Raw genomic sequence first — 22,295 nt, forward strand, 5'->3', positions numbered from 1 at the left:
AAATAAATAAAAAGATCACCTTTCAGAACAATCCAGTGTAACAAAAAAGAAAACAAGTTACAATATACTCAATATAAGCAAAATAGATCAAATACAGAAACAATACATTAAGGAAACCTTAAACACACACACACAAAAGAGAATCTCACGGTCACCGACATAGGTATCTCAAACAACAAATCTGCACAACCACAAATAAAGACCAACACAACCAAAATGAAAAAAAGTTCAGCCCGATTGAACTTTGGACATGTCTGAGCAGTCAAAGCAGCAGCGTGTCTCAAAGAGCAAGGGATAGGGGAAGAGCCATATTAATGTGACATGAACACACACACACACACACACACACACACACACACACACACACCCCAACACAACAATAACAAAAAACTACAACCTAAGAGCATGCAAACTTTTACAATTACAACAGTTTACATACCTGGTAATCTGCGGATATAATACTCACGACAACGAATACAGGTCTCATACGATAACTTCTCTAGAGGTTATAGTAGCAACAGCTGGTGCTTCGACCTGGATTACATGAAAACTGTGATGCCACAGCAGCGGGAGCCCTGAAGGCACACTGCACTGAAACAAGACTGTATTTCATGTTAAACTAAACCCAGCTCCCTCAATGCCCCAAGCACAAAACTTTGAACTTACCTGAGAGTAAGCAGCAAACTGCATGCAGTCTCTCGGTAATCTGGTGTATATTGCAATATAATATTGATATTGTCTGGAAAATATTGTGATACTTTAGTTTATATCGCCCACCCCCATCTCTGCTCAACTTTTTTGCATCATGTTGAGTTTTTAATGACAATTTCTTTAATGTGCTTAGTTGCTGTCCATCCCCCATGATGCAGAAAAAGACAATCACTCTTTTAATGTCTACTTCTTAGATATACCAGAAGCAAAATGACGAGAAAAAGACTTGGTTTGATGCTCGTGATTTCTGTCGAGCTATTGGTGGTGACTTGGCAAGCTTCCACTCTCAACTACAAATCAACAAGTTACCGTGAGTGCTCACACATAAGTAGTTTTGTACTGATATAATTATGTATTTGTATTTATTTTATGACTGATAATGTAGGGTACACCAAGGAACTTCAAAATGATGGGAAACTTGTCTTTATTCTGCAGGTATATAAGTGGAGACCCAGCATGGATAGGTTTTAGTTTGCAAGATAGTAATTCTGGTTTTGTGTGGACTGATGGAACCCCTGTAAGTGCTTTTCCATTACTGCTCCTATTTTGTGTGATGGCCATTTGTGCTACTTTGAGGTCAAATTAATCATGTATCTGTATCTGAGGTATAAAAATATAAAAACATTTTCATTTAAACTAAATTTTAATTAAGGGGAGAATGGGCCTAGTTTATGTAAAGGTCATAATGGTCAGTACTGCAATGTCATACTCCATACCTTTTTGCATAAGTTTTACTTGTGTGAATGTGTGTATATATTTATTATTAGTCAGATTTTGAGAACTGGGGGTTTGGAGAACCAAACAACTACAACAATCAAGAGCACTGTGCAGAAAGCGGCTTTTATTATGGACGCAAGTGGAACGATCGTGATTGTGAAGCCTATAATAACTGGATTTGCCAGATACCAATAGGTACTGTACACATGCATGGATAAATCTGTGAATTAAGTCTCAGAGTGTAAATGCAAACCAATTGTCACAGATGCAAACCTGATATTTTTTCTATGTAATGCTTTAATTTGTTTCTTTGTTCTTTTTGTGTTTCTTCTTTTTCTTTATTCTTAAAAGAACTTGCTTTGTTGTAAAAACATACACAAATTGTTGTAGTGGTCACCAAGTTTAATTAATTATTTAATTAGTTATTATTATTATTATTATTGTTATTATTTCAGAGTAAATATAAAAATATTGAGATATATTGAGTATTTTTATCCTTTCTTTCTTTCTTTCTTTCTTTCTTTCTTTCTTTCTTTCTTTCTTTCTTTCTTTCTTTCTTTCTTTCTTTCTTTCTTTCTTTCTTTCTCCCTCAAAAGGCACAACTCCAAAACCTCCACCAACGACTGTAACCCAAGGTAAAGAGCCAATTGCTGCATACACATTGTTCATTAGCATTCCTCTGTTTTCAGGTATTTTCTATCCCCAATTCCAATCTCATTTACTTAATTCCATTAATATTTTATTACATATATACATATTATTACATATGACACATGACTATCTGAGCTGTATGAAATTTATGACATATTAGAGTTCATGGCACAAAAAACATATTTCATAACTTATGAAAACATTTTTTTCTGTTGATTCACAAATACCTCACCACTACTTAGGAGTTAATCAAAGTGGCCACATGCATTAAATAATGTCGAAGTTATACTTGTTTAAAACAATCACGTTAGCAATGTTTGTACTATTTTCTGCTTATTTTGATAAATACAAAAGTCAGTCATCTATTAATTATCTTGTAAATTATTGTGTCTTTAGCTCCAACAGCAGGGGCGACTTTTACCCCAAATACCATATTTTTACATATTCTTTTCGTTATTGAAAAACTGTTGCTTTAATTATCTTAAACCAAACTGGGAATCATTAGGACGACCTTTGTCTGAAAATGTATTTAATGCATTTTTCATTTGCTACTTCAAAAAAAATCATATCATAAATAAAAGCACATGACAGACAATTGTAGGAGAACACTCAATATAATTCATAAACGCACGTTTATAATAAACAATGAATTAAGGTGATTGTCTATTTACAAACTGTGTACGTTGTAGTAAAACGTCTCAAGGTTACGTATGTAACCTCAGTTCCCTGAGAATAGGGAACGAGACACTGCGTCCTCTAGAGGGCGCTTTGGGGAACGCTGCAGCGTGACTCGTGTCTGAAGAATACATATAAAAACTACATGAAATGGCCGGCGACAGCGTATGACGTCACCGCGGCGCGCACGTCGCTGCCGCTGCGTCACTACCGGGCGACCATAACATAAAAGAGGCGCCCGTGCAACGCAATACATCTTCAATGTCTGAAGCTATCGTCCAAAGCATGGCGAAAAAGTCTAGAGGACGCAGTGTCTCGTTCCCTATTCTCAGGGAACTGAGGTTACATACGTAACCTTGAGACGTTCCCTTTCGAAGGGAACTCTCACTGCGTCCTCTAGAGGGCGCTTTGGGGAACGGATATACCCACGCTACCATGCTGAGGGGAGTGCATGCTATTCCAGCGAGCACTAAGCAACAATTCTGAGAGGAATTGCCCCTACTAGGACGTGGTGACGGCTGTCAAAACGTTATCCCCCACGGCCAGAGGCCTGAACTGTTACCCACTTACCTGGACTGGGTTAGAACCCAGGGCACAGCTCTAGGCTTGGAATTAGAGTAATTCCTTCTGAGGGAAACGGCTAAGTTTCGATGTAAACTTGTAAGACTTGTCAGAACGAGGAACTACCGCAACATCGGGCCTAGTTCCCTCAGGAACTGGCTCCCATATGAGGGCAGTAAACCTGTCCTAAGTCCGTTCAAAGGGCCACTAGTAGTGGCACGCCCTGATAGTGGATGGTCGGCAGACATCAGCACTGATATCTAAAGAGTTGAACCCAGGGAACCGGGGTTGTAAGCCAACTCCAATAAATGGAAACGAGGCAAGACGCATAACCCATACCATAAAGGGTTTTTAAGGAGGAACCCAAAACTTGGTGGGAACCTACCAACACGTGGATTTATTAGAAGTGCCCCAGGTGTATGTGCACTTACCACTCTTGTGGATTTTAAGAAAGACGCCCAGGCATAGCGTGGGACACTTACCGAAATGATCGGGTTTAAGGAGAGTGTTTTCCCAGGGGGTTTCACTATCAGCTCCATGCCGTCTGAAGAGACGGAAAAAAAAAGGGAATAACCCTCACGGTGAGGGGATTGCCATGCTACACCCTACTCTGGACAGAGGCTCGCAAGCTATCTGTCAACAGAGATAAAACATGGAGCTGAGACCATCCTGTAGTAGTAGACGATAGTAGAGGACAAATTCCTAACCCTGATCCACAGGGAGGATCGTTCTCCAGAAGGGGCACTGCTCTCAGGGAACCCTTAATAAAAAGGGGGAGCGTGCACAGCCCGGTCCACATGACCTTATAAAGGTCTGGCAATCTCACGAAGGTGGGTTGGCGCTCAAGGGGACCCTTCCAAAGAAGGGGAGCTGCGTAGCCCAACAGGAGCGAATGCTCTCACTGTTTTCCTTCGTAGAGGGGAGCATTCATCCAGAATCCAAGGCTGGAGAGTAAAACCTGAAGTATGAAGGCCAAACTCCTTACCCTGACGCACAGGGAAGAAACTCGGCCACCAAGGAGTGGTGCTTCTGATTCAGTGAACCCTTAGGAAAAGGGGGGGCACGCCAACATCCTTGTAGAAGGTAGTCACTCTCAGAGTCTACCCAGGGTAGATTCCCTCCCCAGGAAGGGAGGAAAACTTTCCACCCTGAGATGGTGCTCTGAAGGGAACCCTAAACTTAGGGGAGCTATAAGGTCAGTTACAAAAACCCTGCGCACAGGGAGGAACGGGAGTTCTTAAGCTCTAAGAGACCCTTTCCTCAGAAGGGGGAGCACTGTTTGGTTTGCCTTAAAGAATTCTGGGTAGCTCCGGAATTAAATATGAGGACAGCTTCCTAACCCTGAGGTCAGGGGGAAAAACCATCCTATGGTTTAACACTTCGTAAAACCTTGCCTCGGAAAGGGAAGTGAAATGAGGCCTGAGGAGCGAGAATCGACCCTAAGGTGCCAGCTTTCTGAGGTGTTTTAACACCGAAAGATGCTCAAGCCCTTCCACAGAGAGGGAGGCATCCGTCAACCTGGGTGTAGATTCTACATCAAGCATTACCCCGGCCCTCAGGCTAGAATGAGGTGGCTTGAGATGAGTCACAGAGTGACGCTCAGTTTTTAGTAAAACCCTTTCCGCAGAAAGGGGAGCGTTCACATAAGTAGACTGGAATCATAACCCAAAATTGGAAAGTGGTCACCAGGTGGTGCTCAATTTAAACCTTTTTCCGCAGAAAAGGGAGCATCCTTTAGTTGCTCGAGTCTGCAGCGAGCACTTCCCCCACCCTCAGGCGTATTGTAAAAAAGGGGGGTGGCCTGCCAGCACTTCTATTCAAGTGAACTCCTATCTCAACAGGTTAGAGAAGCTCTGTCTCCATGGAAACCAGATGCTAAAAGAGGAAGTTTCCTCTGGGTTACCTAAACAGGGTCCAACAGAATCCTGTAGTTCACTTAGGAGAGGACACGAAGGGGATTCTCGTACACAGGCTATCTGCAACAGAGTTAAACATGCTAGGGCAATCCTAAAATGTATTTTTAAGACGCTTACCTAGGTGAAGGGAAAAACTCCCACGTTTAACCACTGAAAGGGGGAAACCTGTTCTGTAGGCTGTCCCTTCTGGATCGAAGTGTTGGAAGACAAGCACCACCATACGACCGGAGGGAGGGGTGCTTCATTGAATTATAAATATTCCTTCCTAAGGAATAAACACAACACACAAAAACAGATCCAGAATAACATCTTGTAAGTCATGAGGACAAACTCCTAATCCTGAAGGCCAGGGAGGAACGCCCGTCCTGGCGAGGGGGCGCTCATTGGGGACCCTTTCCTTGGAAAGGGGAGAGCCCAGCTCGTGCGTGAGGCCTGAAGAGTGAGAATCAGCCTGGACAAGAAGGACAGGCCCTAAACCCAGATGAACCGGGAGGAAACCTGGCTCTGTTAGCGAGAAACGGTACTCTGAATAAACCCTTCCCGCGGAAAGGGGAGTACTACCTCGGTCGAACCGACCCTGCCTTCGTTTTTTTTTTTTTTAAGCTAACAGGGGGATCGACAGACCCCCGTCCAGGTGGATTTATGTTCCTGCCTTAACGGGACATAAATTCCCCGGAGCAGGTTAGAGGGATTCTCAGAACAGGCCTGCAATGGACAGTGTTAAACATGCCAAGGGCAATCCTAAGAAAGAAACTTAGGGAGCTTACCTTGAAGAGGACATAAGTCCTATGTCTAACATATGCTGTAGGGGTGGTTTACTGCACAGCCTGTGGCGTGGAGAGGACGGACACTGCCGTAACCATAATCCGTAGGATCAGAGGGGGAGCATCCGCCGTAGACTTGTAATTTTTCTCTGAGAAGCAAAAACACAACACACAGGCCTGAGACAGTATGAAGTTCCTTTTTCTTTTGTTAAAAAGAAAAATGGATCGTACTCACCCAAAGTGACCTGCATTTAACTCTAACTTAAACAAACCCTGTTTAAGGAGTTAAAATCTGGCCTGGGCCTTCATGGAATGAAGGACTTAAAGGCAGTGATCTACCTAGTCCATAGCCACATAAATCCAGAAAGGCCAATGAGCCTGGAAAACTAACAGATCAGTGAAAGACCTCTGGTTAGTCCTTTTGAAAACAGCCCCCAAAAGGGAGCATTCAGAAAACCAACACACAGACATCTTCAGGTATCTGTGTGTAGGAAGGACCAACCAAGGTGAAAAACTGACCGAAAGCTTCCAATACCCTAAAGGGGGGAGCATTAACACACAGCTAGCCTCAGACAGCTGCAGTTAGTAAGACTGTTCTGCCATAATCATGGCTGAACTAGTCTCAGGAAATCCCCCATTTTTTTTTTTTTTTTTTGGCGGTAAATTAACTCCACAATCGCGACGCGCAGCACATATTCGGCTCCCGCGGGAGCTAAACATAACTCCGCTTAGGCGCCAAATCCCTCAGGAATAAGGCAAGCAAGGAGCCACTGACGACGCCGCGAATGCGTTTGTTAATGCCGCGAGAGGCAGACACAATCATGCAAAATGAGGAACAGAGAAACTCACCTCCCTCCTTTGCGAATGCGTTTTCGCCATAAGCCCATTAGTTCCCTCGGGAGCTGAACGTGCTGAAATTTACCACACTCACGCTCAGCTGAGAGTCGTGCAAGTGGGTATGAGAGCGTGCCTCTCGTAAAACCAAGCAATGAATGCACCGATTGCATTCTACTCTCTCAAGAGCTAATATTGCTTGCCTTATCCCCTCATAGTTCGGGTAGTGTGAAAGTGTGGGTATCAAATTACCACACACGTCACACGCAGGTCTCCGATGAGAGAATAGATGCACTCATAGACAAAGAGATAGCTGAAGACAGTGAAGATGTATTGCATTGCATGGGCGCCTCTTTTATGTTATGGTCGCCCGGTAGTGACGCAGCGGCAGCGACGTGCGAGCCGCGGTGACGTCATACGCTGTCGCCGGCCATTTCATGTAGTTTTTCTATGTATTCTTCAGACACGAGTCAGCAGCGTTCCCCAAAGCGCCCTCTAGAGGACACAGTGAGAGTTCCCTTCGAAAGGGAACTACATTAAGCTTAGCTTTGTAACGCTAGATGGTTTAAAACGGCGTATGTTAATGATTAAGAAGTCATGTACAAATATTTTAAATCGTTTTGGATCAGTTAACCATGCAACTGCATTAAGAATGGTAACGTATGAGTAAAGACCATAACACTCACATTTGTGACCCTGGACCACAAAACCAGTCATAAGGTTAAATTTTTCAAAACTGAGATGTATGCATCATATGAAAGCTCAATAAATAAGCTTGATATATGGTTTGTTAGGACAGGGCAATATTTGGCCGAGATACATCTATTTGAAAATCTGGAATCTGAGGGTAGTTGATCCCTATGTACAACTTTACAAGGGCCTCCTTTTTTCTGGACGAATTGTGCAAACTTGGGTGTCTGCGTGATTCTGTTTCACCACAATATAAGGCAAGGGTTCCCAGTGATCTTGTATCTTTTTCCTTCCTCTATGTGAATGGTTTCGTAACAGAACATGGTCACCAGGTCTCATAAGTTCCATATGCTCCATATGATCTGCGATCATAGGCTCTTTTTCTTCGTCTTGCAGCTTCCTGGGCTGCAGAGTTGGCTACTTCAACAGCGGTCATCAATCTGTCGTGATGGCTTTTCACCCAGTCATCAAGATTGTCAACTCCACTATTCTCAAAGTCTCTCCCGTTGAGGATATCCATCGGCATTCGTGCATCCCTCCCGAACATCAAATAGAACGGCGAGTAGCCAGTTGAAGTGTGGGTTCGGCTATTGTACGCCATAACTAACTCAGGTAGATACTCTTTCCAGTTCCTTTTCTTTTCCGGGGGTAACGTCCTTAGCATGTCGTGCATGGTTCTGTTAAATCTTTCACACTGAGAGTTACCCTGCGGGTGGTAAGGAGTTGTGCGACTCTTTCCTATTCCATAGATTTTACACAGTTCTTTGATGATGCTGGCCTCGAAACATCGACCTTGGTCGGAATGTAATCGTGCCGGACAGCCATAATGGACAAACCAAGGGCTTTTACCGTAGTGTTGGCAGTCTGATTCCTGGTTGGCACTGCTACCATGAAACGAGTGAACATATCTGTTAAGACGAGAACATTTTCATATCCTCCTACAGATTCCTCCAAGACAGTATAATCCATAGCGAGGACTTCCAGCGGTGCAGACACATTAGTGCACGTCATTGGGGCCCTAATCTTAGGGAAGACATCCTTCGCGAGGGCACATCTCTTACATTCTTGGATCCAGCTTTTAACATCCTTACTCATTGTTGGCCAGTAATAGCTTCGTCTCATGCGCTCCAGCGTGCTTCTCTCTCCAAAATGGCCACAATGATCATGTTGACTCTCGTAGACTTTGTGACGCAAAGGTTCTGGAACCACTAATTGACAAATTTCTTCTCCGTCTTGGGGGTCAAGGATAGTATGGAACAACACTCCTTTTTTAAGCTTAAGTCGTATGAATTGTCTAGCAAGCTTCTTTAATTCTACATCCATGTTGCGCTGTTCAACTGGATTGAGATTCTTGTTACTTAGTACAGCACGATAGACAGGAGCTATATGAGGGTCAATCTTTTGTTGCTCTTCTATGTCACTCCAGCTATATCCAGGGACTTTCCTGGTCACCGACACATTGACCGATGCTTGTACTTTCTGCTGCGTTTTGGCACCTGGCCACAAGCATAAACACACACACTTCATCCGAGTTCATCTTGATGAAATCCTTAGAGGAGTCCTCTTGCTCCGGCTCCTGACCAGATGGAATTCTTGATAACACATCTGCATTGGTGTTCTGTCGTCCTGGCTTATAATAAACCTCAAAATCAAACTCCGCCAATTGAGCTATCCACCGTTGTTCTACAGCTCCTAAGTTTGCTGTCTCCAAGTAACGCAAAGGGTTGTGATCTGTAATCACAGAGAACTTGGAGTAGATCAAGTATTCTTTGAACTTTTCGGTTACAGCCCATTTCAATGCAAGCAACTCTAGCTTGAAAGCACTGTAATTTATATCGTTCTTTTCTGAACCACGAAGGCCCCGACTGGCATATGCGATCACACGCTCAGCACCCCCTTGTCGTTGACTTAACACGGCCCCAAGACCATGCAGGCTCCCATCAGTTGTGAGTACGAATGACTGACTGAAATCCGGGTATGCGAGGTTTGGTGGAGAAATTAAGCACTGCTTGAGTTTATCAAATGCAGCTTGACACTCAGTTGTCCAGTCAAGGGGTTCACTTGTTTTTCCTTTCCCTCCTTTACCAACCAGTGCATGAAGAGGTCAGGCCAACTGAGCAAAACTAGGAACAAATCTCCTGTAGTAACTCATGAATCCGAGTACTTGCCCCAACTCCTTGACACTCTTGGGTGCAGGCCATGTTTCCAATGCTTGGGTTTTCTCTCTGTCCACCTTTATTCCCTGGGAAGAAATTAGGTGACCCAAGAATTTCACTTCGGATTTCAAAATAAAAGCTCTTGCAAAATAGAACTTGTAGATCCCCTACAAATGCATATTACAAATCAAAAATTACATTTTGATATATTTATAGTAGGAATTTTACAAAAAATCTTCATGGAACATGATCTTTACTTAATTCCCTAATGATTTTTGGCATAAAAGAAAAATCAATAAATTTGACCCATACAATGTATTTTTGGCTATTGCTACAAATATACCCCGGCGACTTAAGACTGGTTTTGTGGTCCAGGGTCACATTTATGTATTTCAATATTAGGACGGGATAAGTTATGTTAACTGATCACTTTTTTGCTCTCGTTCAATCAGCTATACCTCAGTAAACACACCGCGTTCGTCTCTGTACCTCAGTAAACACATCTCTCTCAGTATGCTACCCTGACATACCCTTATACAAAGATAAATCAAAGTGACATTAAGTTTACTAACCATTCAGACACATCCAGTATAAGCCGTAATTGCTGAACTTCTTTGCGGATGTCATCTTGTTTCGGTTCCAACTCCGGTTTTTAAATTACATTTTAAATGGATGAGGTTGTACAGTGCCTTCAAAGCCCCCCCAGTGTCATTTTTCCCAAACTATACAACTATACCCCCAACTGTTTTCTAGGCAACACCCCGTGTGCTATGTAATGACACGCCCCACAGAACTGAGGGGCGGGGTGAGCAGAGGTTTATATCATTTAAAGGGCCAGGTATTGATATCGCTTGCTGAGAACAGAGGCATTTTTTACCAGGTAAAATTAGTGTTTTTTACACTACCATAGAGGATTTTTAATTAAAGTATATTACAAACTTTTCATTAGGACCCTAAAGCATCATATTAACTTGTGGAAAATGGGCATCCTATGACCCCTTTAATGACATGGCAACTTAGATATGCAGCCTTACAAGGATGCGTCCTACAGATTGAGAAGCACTCAAGCACTCATCTATAACAGATCTTTATCACAGTCCTTGTGTCATCACAATCAACTTTGACAACTTTGACGACTTTGTTTATCTTGACAATAAACATCAGTATTTCAAACAGCTAATTTGGCCTTGCACAATATTCAGTGTAAAGTGCTTTGCTGTTGCACTGCACGCATACTATACACAGTAAATATCTGTTTGGTTTGTTTATTGGCTTTTTTCATGTGCTGTTTTGGGTGCTTGAATTTTTTTACGTATACTTAATTTCAAGATAACGGAGTAAATTAATCACGATTCATAAAAAGTGTATGTTGATTATGTTATGTTATGATTATTAGCTTAGCGAAGTTCGACGGAAGAACTCGCTGTTAGAGCCCAATATAAGGTAGATTTCCTCATTGTGAACTCTTGTATTGGGTTGTTGCTCCACATGTAGCGGCTCCTCATGTGGCCCCATATTCTCCACCTTGCATTCCTCAGATTCTGTCTCTAGGTTCTGAGTTCAGTAGTTCTCCCCTTACATGAAGCCCACCTCAGAATCCTCCCTATGTAGCACTCCCCCTTTGAGTCCTTAGGTGGTTATTCACATGTTACCTCCCCTCTGGGTAGGATGTGATCCCCTGGGGGAACAGTCACTGTCTCAATGCTCGATACCAAGACCGCCTGTTCTATTCTGTTTACTTAAACTATGAGGAAAGGCTCCAACTGAAGGACCTCTGCCTTTATGATGGCCCTCCAATTAGGAGGGCAAGTTTAAGTCTTGGGCATTGGAAGGTTACGAGGAGGAGAGGTGCATTTATTCTGACACTTAGACTTGTCAATATCTGCACCCTGTACACTCATGATGCTGTCTGACAATTGTGGCATTTAGTATAGGGACCCCCTAGTGTCGTACACTCAACACAATGTCGCAGTGAACAACTGAAAGGGAACATCTCTGTTACGTATGGTAACCCTCATTCCATAATGCAGGGGACGGACATGTTGTGTCCTTTGTGCCACAACTTCAGATTGCCTTTGAGTGGGTTGAGACGCCTCTCGACTCCTCAGAACAGAAGCAGATGCGCTGACATATTTATGCCCGGATATCCAGGACGTGGCCAGCTATGCTAATTCTGCACAACTAGTTTCATTGGCCTTTTCTCAATTATGTCAGAGGTGCCTTTGGTGATATTATTGGGCTCTTTTTAATTGGGAGATTTTTCAGAAAATAATGACAATTTTCTACAATCCATGTATGTTTCATGAAGTTACAAACAAAAGCGCAAAGTGACAGGTACAGCTAGTTTCTCTTTGCTGTGCTTCACTTCTGCCTGTCTGGTTTTATGTGTAATAGCTTAATGAGAAATATCTTTAGATCAGATCAGTGGTAAATTTAGGCTCTTTTTAATCAGGATAATTTCCTGAAAATATTTAGTAGCTATATTTGTATTTGTACTAGCATTTTTTGAAAGTTTGGAGACTTTTTTTTCAGTGCTGAATTCTGCACACACTCAAATCCTCTAAACATTGCAAACAAAGTGTAAACATGATGTAAATAGGAAATTCATTATGCAGTTTAAATGGCTTTGTTGATTATAATGGAACATTGTGCGACTGATATGAACCAAAGTGAAATCTTTAAATCTTAATCTTGTAAATCTCTCACTGTACGTTACTTTTCTTGTTATGGTGGTGCTTAGGAGCAACATATCTGTGATGTTTGTTTACACATTACAGCAGCACTTTACTAGAGCACCCCCACTTTACTCAGAAGCACCCTTAGTGATTTGATTCTGTAACCAGACCTCAGACTCAAACAGTACTCATTTGCCATAGTAAGTAGAGGTTAACATGTGCCTTTACTAGATTTGTTTTTAAATCGAAGAAAGCAACAACAATTATCATTACTATTCACCAGTCACCAACCAGAAGATATTCGAGAGCATTGTGCAGCCTTTACTTATATGACTAATACAAACCACACAACTGTAGATGAAGACAATTATTAATTAAATTATTTTGTCTTATAGTGGAATATAACACGACATCTGATGGCTGGATCCAGTACAATGGTAGTCAGTATTTCATTAATGATGACCGCCTACCCATGGAAGATGCTCGCTCATTCTGCAAGAAGAATCATGCAGATCTTGTTGTCATTACTGGTCAAACAGAGAGAAAATTTTTATGGAAGCAGGTAAATTACTGTTTTTTTCCCCTTTCTAAAAAGATAAGCAAGCTGTCGATTTATTTTTCTATTTTCTGTGGACTGTTGTTTATACAATAGTTCTGGTCCTCAAATTTGGCCTTTTGAGAGTGCCAATGTCTGCACTGGAATATTTCACTGCTGTATCACTCCACTTGCCCGCACGTTCTAGATAGGCTGTGAGTCTGAATATTAGTGGGGTTCAAATTTTTAAGCAGTTTCAGTGAAGTTACATTGTTATGGCAGTTGTGGTGGCAAGTGACTGTGACTTCAGTGAGAGACAGTTTATTAACTCAAAATACTGGTTAATTTAGGAACAAAACAAGGTTCATGCATATGAGGCTCAACCACTGGATTAATAGTGATTAAGCTTCACTTCGTAGAGATAAATGCATTAAGCCAGTGCTGATGCCAGTCATGTGAAATCCATTTAAATAATAGTTAATGATAACCCTTATGTCATTCCAAATCTTTATGACTTTATTTCTACTGTGGAACACAATATATATATCTTTTTTTTTTTTTTTTTTCTTTTGTGAGGTGATAGTTACACCCATTCTCCGTCAGCTCGCCAGTTCATTCCCTTGGGGACTGATTGTCATGATCTGGGCTGTGGGGCTTCCCCCAGCCACCTGAGGTCGCTGTTTTCCTTTTCCTGCACTGCACTTCTGATAGCATTCACCTGTCCTTGTCGTTATCACTGATTACACGCACACCTGTTCACAATCACTATCTGGACTATAAGAGATCCCACTACTCACTCCGCATTCATGTCTGCATTCTGTCACGTGAAGTCAGGAGGTCAGGGTCCAAATGCAGGGTAAGTAGGATATTTTTAATAAACACAAAATAACCATAAACCAAAAAGCCAACACGGCACAAAAACTAATAACCAGAACACAAAATAACAAAACCAAGAACAAGATAAAAAGGCCAGGGAATCAAGAACACAAAAGTACATAACAGACACAAGACAATGCAGACATGAATGCGGAGTGAGTAGTGGGATCTCTTATAGTCCAGATAGTGATTGTGAACAGGTGTGCGTGTAATCAGTGATAACGACAAGGACAGGTGAATGCTATCAGAAGTGCAGTGCAGGAAAAGGAAAACAGCGACCTCAGGTGGCTGGGGGAAGCCCCACAGCCCAGATCATAACACTGATTGAAAAATGGCAACTGTTTTATGTGCTTTTATAGATATGTACACACTCACTTTATCGAAATGCATTTCTAATAATGACCGTTGCAGTAGGGTGTTTGAGAGAAGACTTACTGCAAGAGACTTTCAAAAATGTAAAACAATGTTGAAAAGCTGAATAGAAAGAGTAGGTCAGAGGGAAAACACTCAAATTCGGTCACAGAAGTTTTGCAAAATCATTGTCACGTAGAGAAGGAAGGGGTCTGGGTCCAATTGCGGTGGAAGAGAATTTATTAAATAAACACAAATAAACAAACAAATAAACAAACCAAAAGGCCAACACGGCACAACACGACTAGAACAAATACAAAATAAACAGAACAGGGAACACGATCAAAAGCCAGGGATCCGAAACACAGAGACAGACTTACGAAGACAATGCAGACAGGATGATGAGTGGGAAATGAGAGTTCTTATAGACTGAGTGATTGAGAACAAGTGAGGAGATGATGAGTGCTAATGCCAATGACAGGTGTATACAATCAGGGAAGTGCAGTGCTAGGGAAAGGGAATAGCGACCTCAGGTGGCTGAGGGAAGCCCCACAGCCCAGATCATGACAATCATTGCATAATTATTTCAATAAGGCTACTGATACTGTTTTACAGATATCTAGGAAGTCCGAGAATCAGTACTACATTGGGATGATAGTAGAGTTGGACAAATCATTTAGGTGAGTAAAAAAGACAGTGTTCAAACGGTAATAATAGTTATTATGTAACACATACCTTTAGCTGCATTTAGAAGACATTGTTTAATTTAAATACATTTGTGCTGGCTTTATAATATGATTTTTCTGTCTATTTGTAGCTGGGTGGATGGTTCGCCTGTTGTATATACATCATGGGATCAAAATGAACCAAATTTTGCCAACAATGATGAGAACTGTGTGACAATTTACAAGAATATGGGTAAGAACTCTTAATCATAACTGTACATATATTGTGTAGCATGTCAGTGTGTCATCAATGCACACCACATCATTGTCATGCCTTAAAGCAAGATTATCCAAACCTGCTTCTCAAGCAAGGTCTTTAGGCTGACTAGAAATTAGAAAATAGTTTATCTTAAACCCCCCAACACATCTGCCTGGCTTCTAGTAAGTTCCACTCTTTTTATTATCACACATCTTTGAAGTCCTGAAAGTAATGTTGCAATTAATAACACAATAAGGGTAATGAATGGTTAACAAATGTGCATAATACATATTTAATTAAAGATAATTGTGTTAGTATGAATATTACTGTACAAACATTAGTATAACACCATATGGTATTTCCAGACATTGAATACTGGAATAATGTCTTATGAAAATTCAGTTTTGCATCACATAAATGAATTATACTTTAAAGTATATTAAAATATAAAACTGTTGTTTTAAATTTCAAATATTTTCACATTATTATTATGATTATTTTGAATCAATTAAATACAGTGATGATGAGCATTAGAAAAAAAAAACATAAAAAATCGTACAGAAAAAAAATTAATACAGAATGTACAGTATGTGTAATAAAGGCCTATTAATCACTTTAGATGCAATTAGACCCTGCAAAAAAGCACTAAACCACGTTGTCATGATCGGGGCTGTGGGTTTTCCCTCAGCCACCTGATGTCGCTGTTGGCACTGCACTCCTCTGATTCTTCACGTCTGTTTTGTCATTAACACTGATTCACACACAGCTGTTCACTATCTGGACTCTGTATAAGAACACTCACTCTTCATTCCGTTTTCAAGTCTCGTGCCGGTATTTAGCCTTAGATGGAGTTTACCACCCGCTTTGGGCTGCATTCCCAAGCAACCCGACTCCGAGAAGAACCGCACCCCGGCGCGGCAGCCTTAGATGGAGTTTACCACCCGCTTTGGGAATGCAGCCAAACGTGTTGCACTGCTATGTATAATGTGATTCTGCTTGTTTTTTTTTTTTTGCCAAACATCAACTTTTTGCTTTGTGTTAAAATAAGTATCTATGTCTTTTCATTCTCAATTGTCAAAAATTAGATTAAACATTTATTTTAAATAAATGCTATACTCAAAAAAAAAAAAAACTAAAAAAACTTTTATTCATAAAAAAACTGAAGCAGCACAACTGCTTTCAACATTGATAACCCTTTTTCTGAGCAGCAAATCAGCATATTAGAATGATTTCTGAATGATCATGTGACACTGCAGACTGGAGTGATTTTGCTGCAAATTCAGCAACACATAAAACGTGTGTATATATAGCAAAAGATGCAGGGTGATCCTTTTTAATTTGTGATCATTTTGTATTGATAAGGGACAACACAAACTAAAATATATTTTATTACATAAACAGTTTAAACATAGAAAAAATAATAATTTTCGAATCATTAAAATATCTATTATTAGCAGCTATTACAGATTTGCATAATCTGGTCATCCGAGCTGTCAGTTTATTCAAACATTGACTTGATATATTACTCCAAGCCTCCTAAAGGATTGCCCAAAAACCTGGACCAAACGCATATACATGTTTTGTTGCAGTTTCCCAAAAGGAACTTCAATTACTCTTTCATTTCTGATTGTAAATAAAAAAACATTGTGATTTTGCGAAATAAAGAAAACAAAAAGGGTGTGCTGTCTGCCGCGTTGATCTCCGTGATCTTCATTCAGAAACGCCTCATTAAAATAGACTATAACTCAGCCAATACACAACACAGAGACATGAGCAATATGTCTATATAAAGCTTGATATGTATGCTTTTAAACAAAGTAAGTTTTATCGAAAACAAATATTCTGTGATAAAGTAATCTATATAAAACCAACACGATGTCCAGTCTCTCCTGTCTGCTTCATTATTTTATAATTAGATCACGCCCACGAGCTATTCGCTTTTCATATTAAAATCGTCCAGGTGAGGGCGCCGCGCCAAAAGTAGACGTCCATATCACAGTAAACAAAGGAGAGATAGAAAGATAAACATTATGTGAGACACAGCGCGATCCAGCAGAGGAGATATTTACATGAGTAAGTTGAATGTGCACACATTTTACCAGAAGACTTTTTGCCAACTATAATTCCTGACTACAGCAAGTGAAACATTATAAAGTACGTTTCATTTCACTGCATCTAAATGTCTCACGATGCCAGGATGCATTTAATAGTCTATACAATAAAGAATGATGCAATATAAAGGTAATAGTGTTAACATTTAAGCTTAACAGTTATAATATGGCCTAGTTTCTTTGTTTTGTATAATACACACAAAGCATGCTTATGTTTATGACTATAAGATCATATTATTTATTTAGTTATTAATGTATCTTACAACAAAAGGATGTAATATGAGGGTTTACACTGAGTTTATGTTTAGACAATATGTATTAGTAATACTGTGTTCTCGAATGGATGTTTAACGCGATAAACAATTATTATTAGTTTCTCAGACATAAAATTTAAAGTTTTGTTTTTTAGTGATCTGAAACCTGCTCAAAAGATGAATCCTGCTGACATTTACTTGAGTCTCTTCAAACTGTTTTCCTACTGTACCAACTTCAGATGTTAAAGAAGTTCACAAGTGAATCTCAAGTTATTTTGCGTGATAAATAAATCTATTCAAAATAAGCTACAAACATATTTTGTCCTTACATTCCTCCTTCATCTTCACCCAGTAACCACAGCTGGCAAAAGTCTGACTTTGACATGTATATATTGCCATTATTATGTAATCAAAATGAAAATTATTATTGCTTTACTTACTTCAATGTATTTGCACCAAAAAATGATAAGGATTAATCTGATATTGTCCAAAACCTCACTTTGCCAGGGGTGTTTCCAAACTATTTGAGGGCAGTGTATATTGTGGAAAAAAAAAAAAATGCAATGACATTATTTAAGATTTCTTTAGTTCACCTGAATTTCCAACTTCTCTATCAGCAGCTCCCTTCAGAAATTTTGAATCTTGGAGCTTCTCTGTTGCCTCTGTTGTGCAGAGTGTATTTCTGTTGCTCCTGAGATCACAAAACAATGTGTATCAGTATTTGTTTACCATAAATAATCAAAGTGCGTTGGAACATGTTTCAATCGATTTTCACGCTCTATGTAAGTGATGTCACCAGTTGACAGTACAGTATATGTTTAGGTTAAATAAATTAGCCTACTTTCAGTAACTCCTTGACAAATTGCCTGCAAAACATTTACAGATCTATCAGAAACTCTCATATACAGATACAGATTTGATGAACAGCCCGCAGTTTCATAAACAAGATCTCAATCTATAGAGTTAGCCCACCTCGTCTAAAACCAGATGAGATGTTAATAGACTTTTTCGAAAGACACTAAACCATTTCTATAAAGTAAATATTCAACAGAAACATGTTAATTACAACAAGATTAGTGGAAAAAGTGTCAGGAACAGTTGTATGTAATATTTGTGTGATTTTAATTCAATTCAATTCAAGTTTATTTGTATAGCCCTTTTCACAATACAAATCATTGCAAAGCAACTGTACAGAAAATTTAGGTACAATATATTTATTAGCTTACTAGTGGTGACTACTGTATGTCAAGTTGATGTACATATGGCATAGATGTATGGTAAAATCAGTAATGATGTAATCAAACAGACGTTGAACACTTATTAACAGTAATGATTTTATGTTGCAGTCAAACTTGTAGCAAAATTTCGTAGTGCTGTATGTTGTTTCAGGGCTGGCATCATCAGAGGTCCCTTGAGGGGTTGGCATCATCTCTTCTTGGGTATTCTGAATCCAGACTGAAGCTTGTGTAATGGGATATTAATCCCGTGGCAGAAACAGAGAAACAAATAGAGAAATAATAAGCATAGCTGCTGTTCCAACCGAGCAAAAATTATGTGTTTAGCCCAAGCTAAAGAATGTTAATGTGCATTTGATCATATGTAACTGAAGTACAAGGTTATGATATACATTATGTGAATGCTTGGCTAAAGAGATGAGTCTTTAATCTAGATTTAAATATAGGGAGTGTGTCTGAACCCCAAACGTTATCAGGAAGGCTATTCCAGAGTTTGGGAGCCAAATGTGAAAAAGCTTTCCCTCCTTTAGTGGACTTTGCTATCCTAGGAACTACCAAAAGTCCAGAGTTTTGCGACCTTAGGGAGCATGATGGATTGTAGCATAGTTGAAGACTAGTTAGGTATGCAGGAGCTAAACCATCAAGGGTCTTATAGGTAAGAAGTAATATTTTGTAACTGATACGGAACCTAATAGCCAGTGCAGAGACTGTAAACTTGGGGTAATATGATCATATTTTCTTGACCTGGTAAGGCAGCTGCATTTTGGACTACCTGTAGCTTGTTTATTGAAGATGCAGGACAACCACCTAGTAGTGCATTACAATAGTCCATTCTAGTTTTCATGAATGCATGAACTAAGTTTTCTGCATCAGAAACAGGTAACATGTTCCGTAGCTTGACAATTTTTCTAAGATGGAAGAATGCTGTTTTTGTAACATGAGAAATATGATTTTCAAATGACAAGTTTCTGTCTAATATAACACCCAGATTTTCGACTGTAGAGGATGATTTTAGGGACTAAACTTACCTGAAAACAGTGAAAAGAGTTTTGCCACTTGTCTGTTGTTGTGTTGGCAGCCCATTTCTATGCAACTCTGCTTCCCTGTCCAGTGTAGAATATCTTTAATGTTCATCTCACAAACATCTCATCAAAAATCTGTGGGGTATTTTTAGCTAACACTTCATAGACACATCTGGGGACACCTGAGACTTATATTTCATTCTTTTGACATCTTCATCGAATGCTGTAGAGGGGTATAAGCAACACTTCTCGCCTCTGTCATCCGTGAACCGTCACAATTTATGTTTTACCAATTTAATGTCCGGGTTATGAACTCTGGACATGAACACTCCTGAACTAAAAACTATAAAACAAAACTGAAGCATTCTGCTGCTCAGCATGTAACCCTTCCCTCCGATAAATTGCCGGAAACACATTAAGACGTTTACAGTAATTTTGAAAAAGCTACCATGATCAGAATGAACAAGATAGGATTTTTTATTTTTACTTCAAGCGAAAACTTACCTGAAAACCATCCATGTGTCACAGTCTGGTTGGGTTGAGGAGTGGAGATGGAGGAGGAGAACCGGAGTAAATGAATACAAACAGTTTATTTAAACAAAACACTGAAACTAAATACAAACAAACAAAAACCGGGAGCAAGCAATGAACGCATGTAACAATACATCAACGGACACTGGGAAGTGAGCAGACACAGACTTTATACACAGAAACATGGGCGTGGTCACAAACAAAATAACGAGATGACGAGGGGGAAATACAAATATGGGCAAGACTAAACCAAAAGGACTAAACCAAAAGGGGGAGAACAAGGACTAAACCAAATGAACTAGAAACATGGGGGGAAAACACTTGGAAAACATGACAGAACAGGACAAAACACAGACATATTCCTGACACCATGTCACCAGGATGAGTTGCCTTCTCTCTGGTGGGTTTCAAAGAGATGAATAACTGGGTATAAACAAACAGATTAGTGCGGCAGCGGCCTCCGGTAACGGTAACTCAGAGCTGATGAAACCAAGATGTTTGATGAGCTGGGAAAATAAGGCACTGACTGAAGACATCTGCATATGCCTGGTCGATACTTCTTAGACGTTCCGCTCTCGGGCCAGACATACGTGTGCTGTCCGGGCAGGAAACAGAATGGGAACACCAAACAAAACACAAGGACAAGACCATGAAAGACCAGATAAAAGCCCTATTTGTTTCTGGATGCCTGTAAAAATAAATTTAAATAGCACCTCAGTGATAAAACTCATGGATTCAGATGGTGATTTATTCACAGTGGAGAAGCGATGCAGATTTAGATGCAGACCAGTGGGCAGGGTGGAAGGCCAGGTCTATGGAGCAGAAGACTTAGAGCTGGAAGACCAGGAAGCCAGGGTGGAGCAGGCAGAGCAGGAAGCCAGGGCAGAGCAGATGGAACTGAAGACCACTAGGGCAGAGCAGGTTGAGCTGAAGACCACCACAGCAGGGCAGATGGGATCGAAGATCCCCACAGTGGAGCAGTTGACCACAACAGATGATCAATCGGGATCAAAGATTCCCTACGGCAGAGCAGAGGAGCACCATAGCAGAGCAGATGGTACTGAAGATCCCCACAGCAGGGCAGGTGGGGCCGAAGATGACCAAGGCATAGTCGAGGACCAACAAGGTGGAGCAGATATACACCACAGCAGAGCAGACAGCACTGAAGACTCCAGGGAAGGCTGTGGCAGGACAAGCAAAGAGCTCAGAGACGGCCTTAGTGGCTGTGACAGGGCAAGCAAGGTATTCAGGGATGGCCTTCTTGGCCATGACAGGACAGGCAAAGAGCTCAGAGATGACTTTTGTGGTTGTGTCAAGGCAGACTGAGAGTTCAGAGATGGCCTGAGGAGATTTGAGCAGCAGATGTTGTTGCAATGCCTCCAGAAATGCCGGCCAAAGAGGCTCACCCTCAGAGGTGGCTGACAATGCTGCAGTGCCATGCTTTCGGAAGTGGAGGAGGAGGGGAAGGAAGAATACTTCCTCCATCCCACTAGGCCCTGAGGCTGTCCCAGAGCCCACTCCTGGCCCAGAGGCCATTCCAGAGCCACCGAAGCTCCTTGCCCTCCTGACGCCTCCCAAGCTCCTTGCCCTGCCGGCACCTTCCAAGCTCCTTGCCCTGCTGGCACCTCCCAAGCTCCTTGCCCTGGCCTTCAGCCAGGACTCCAGAACTGCCCGAGCCTTACTGGTCCGCCCCTCCGGCTCCACCCTGGCAATCCGCCAGGGTTTCTGTTCAGCCAGAACCTTTCTGGTTCATCCCTCCAGCTCTGCCCTGGTTTTCTGCCAGGACTCCAGAACTGCCTGAGCCTCTGGCTCAACCCTCCCGTCCCTCCCTGGACCCTTCTAAAGACTTTCTGGGCTTTCCTGCTGGTATTGGCTTGGCTCCCCTCCGTCCCACCCTTCCTTGTCTTATTTGTTCGACCCCTTTCTGTTTTGTGTTGTCATGTTTATGTCGGTCTTATTTATGTTGGTCTCGGAGCCCAGACACTCTCTTCTTGTCTTTTTTTTTTTGTCATTTACTTGTGAGCGCGTGGCTTCGAGTGTGCTCCAGGCGCGCACTCTCTTGTCTGTGTGCATTGTTTCATGTTGGAGAGTGGTGTTCTGATCCTG

The 22,295-nt window shown here is 41.1% G+C and overlaps 1 protein-coding gene across 1 annotated transcript in view; it reads left to right on the forward strand.

The window, feature by feature from the left end:
- Positions 1-21,990, forward strand: part of mrc1a (mannose receptor, C type 1a) — a 76,558-nt gene extending 54,568 nt beyond the window's left edge. Inside the window, exons 13-21 of the mRNA XM_073836559.1 lie at positions 906-1,021; positions 1,147-1,228; positions 1,479-1,623; positions 2,025-2,063; positions 12,746-12,912; positions 14,728-14,792; positions 14,930-15,030; positions 20,947-21,431; positions 21,640-21,990. Of these exons, the coding sequence (XP_073692660.1) occupies positions 906-1,021; positions 1,147-1,228; positions 1,479-1,623; positions 2,025-2,063; positions 12,746-12,912; positions 14,728-14,792; positions 14,930-15,030; positions 20,947-21,431; positions 21,640-21,990 (1,551 nt within the window). The remainder of the gene's footprint in view (positions 1-905; positions 1,022-1,146; positions 1,229-1,478; positions 1,624-2,024; positions 2,064-12,745; positions 12,913-14,727; positions 14,793-14,929; positions 15,031-20,946; positions 21,432-21,639) is intronic.
- Positions 21,991-22,295: the final 305 nt, after the last annotated feature.

Source organism: Garra rufa, chromosome 3, assembly GCF_049309525.1.
Source record: "Garra rufa chromosome 3, GarRuf1.0, whole genome shotgun sequence".
NCBI lineage: Eukaryota > Metazoa > Chordata > Actinopteri > Cypriniformes > Cyprinidae > Garra > Garra rufa.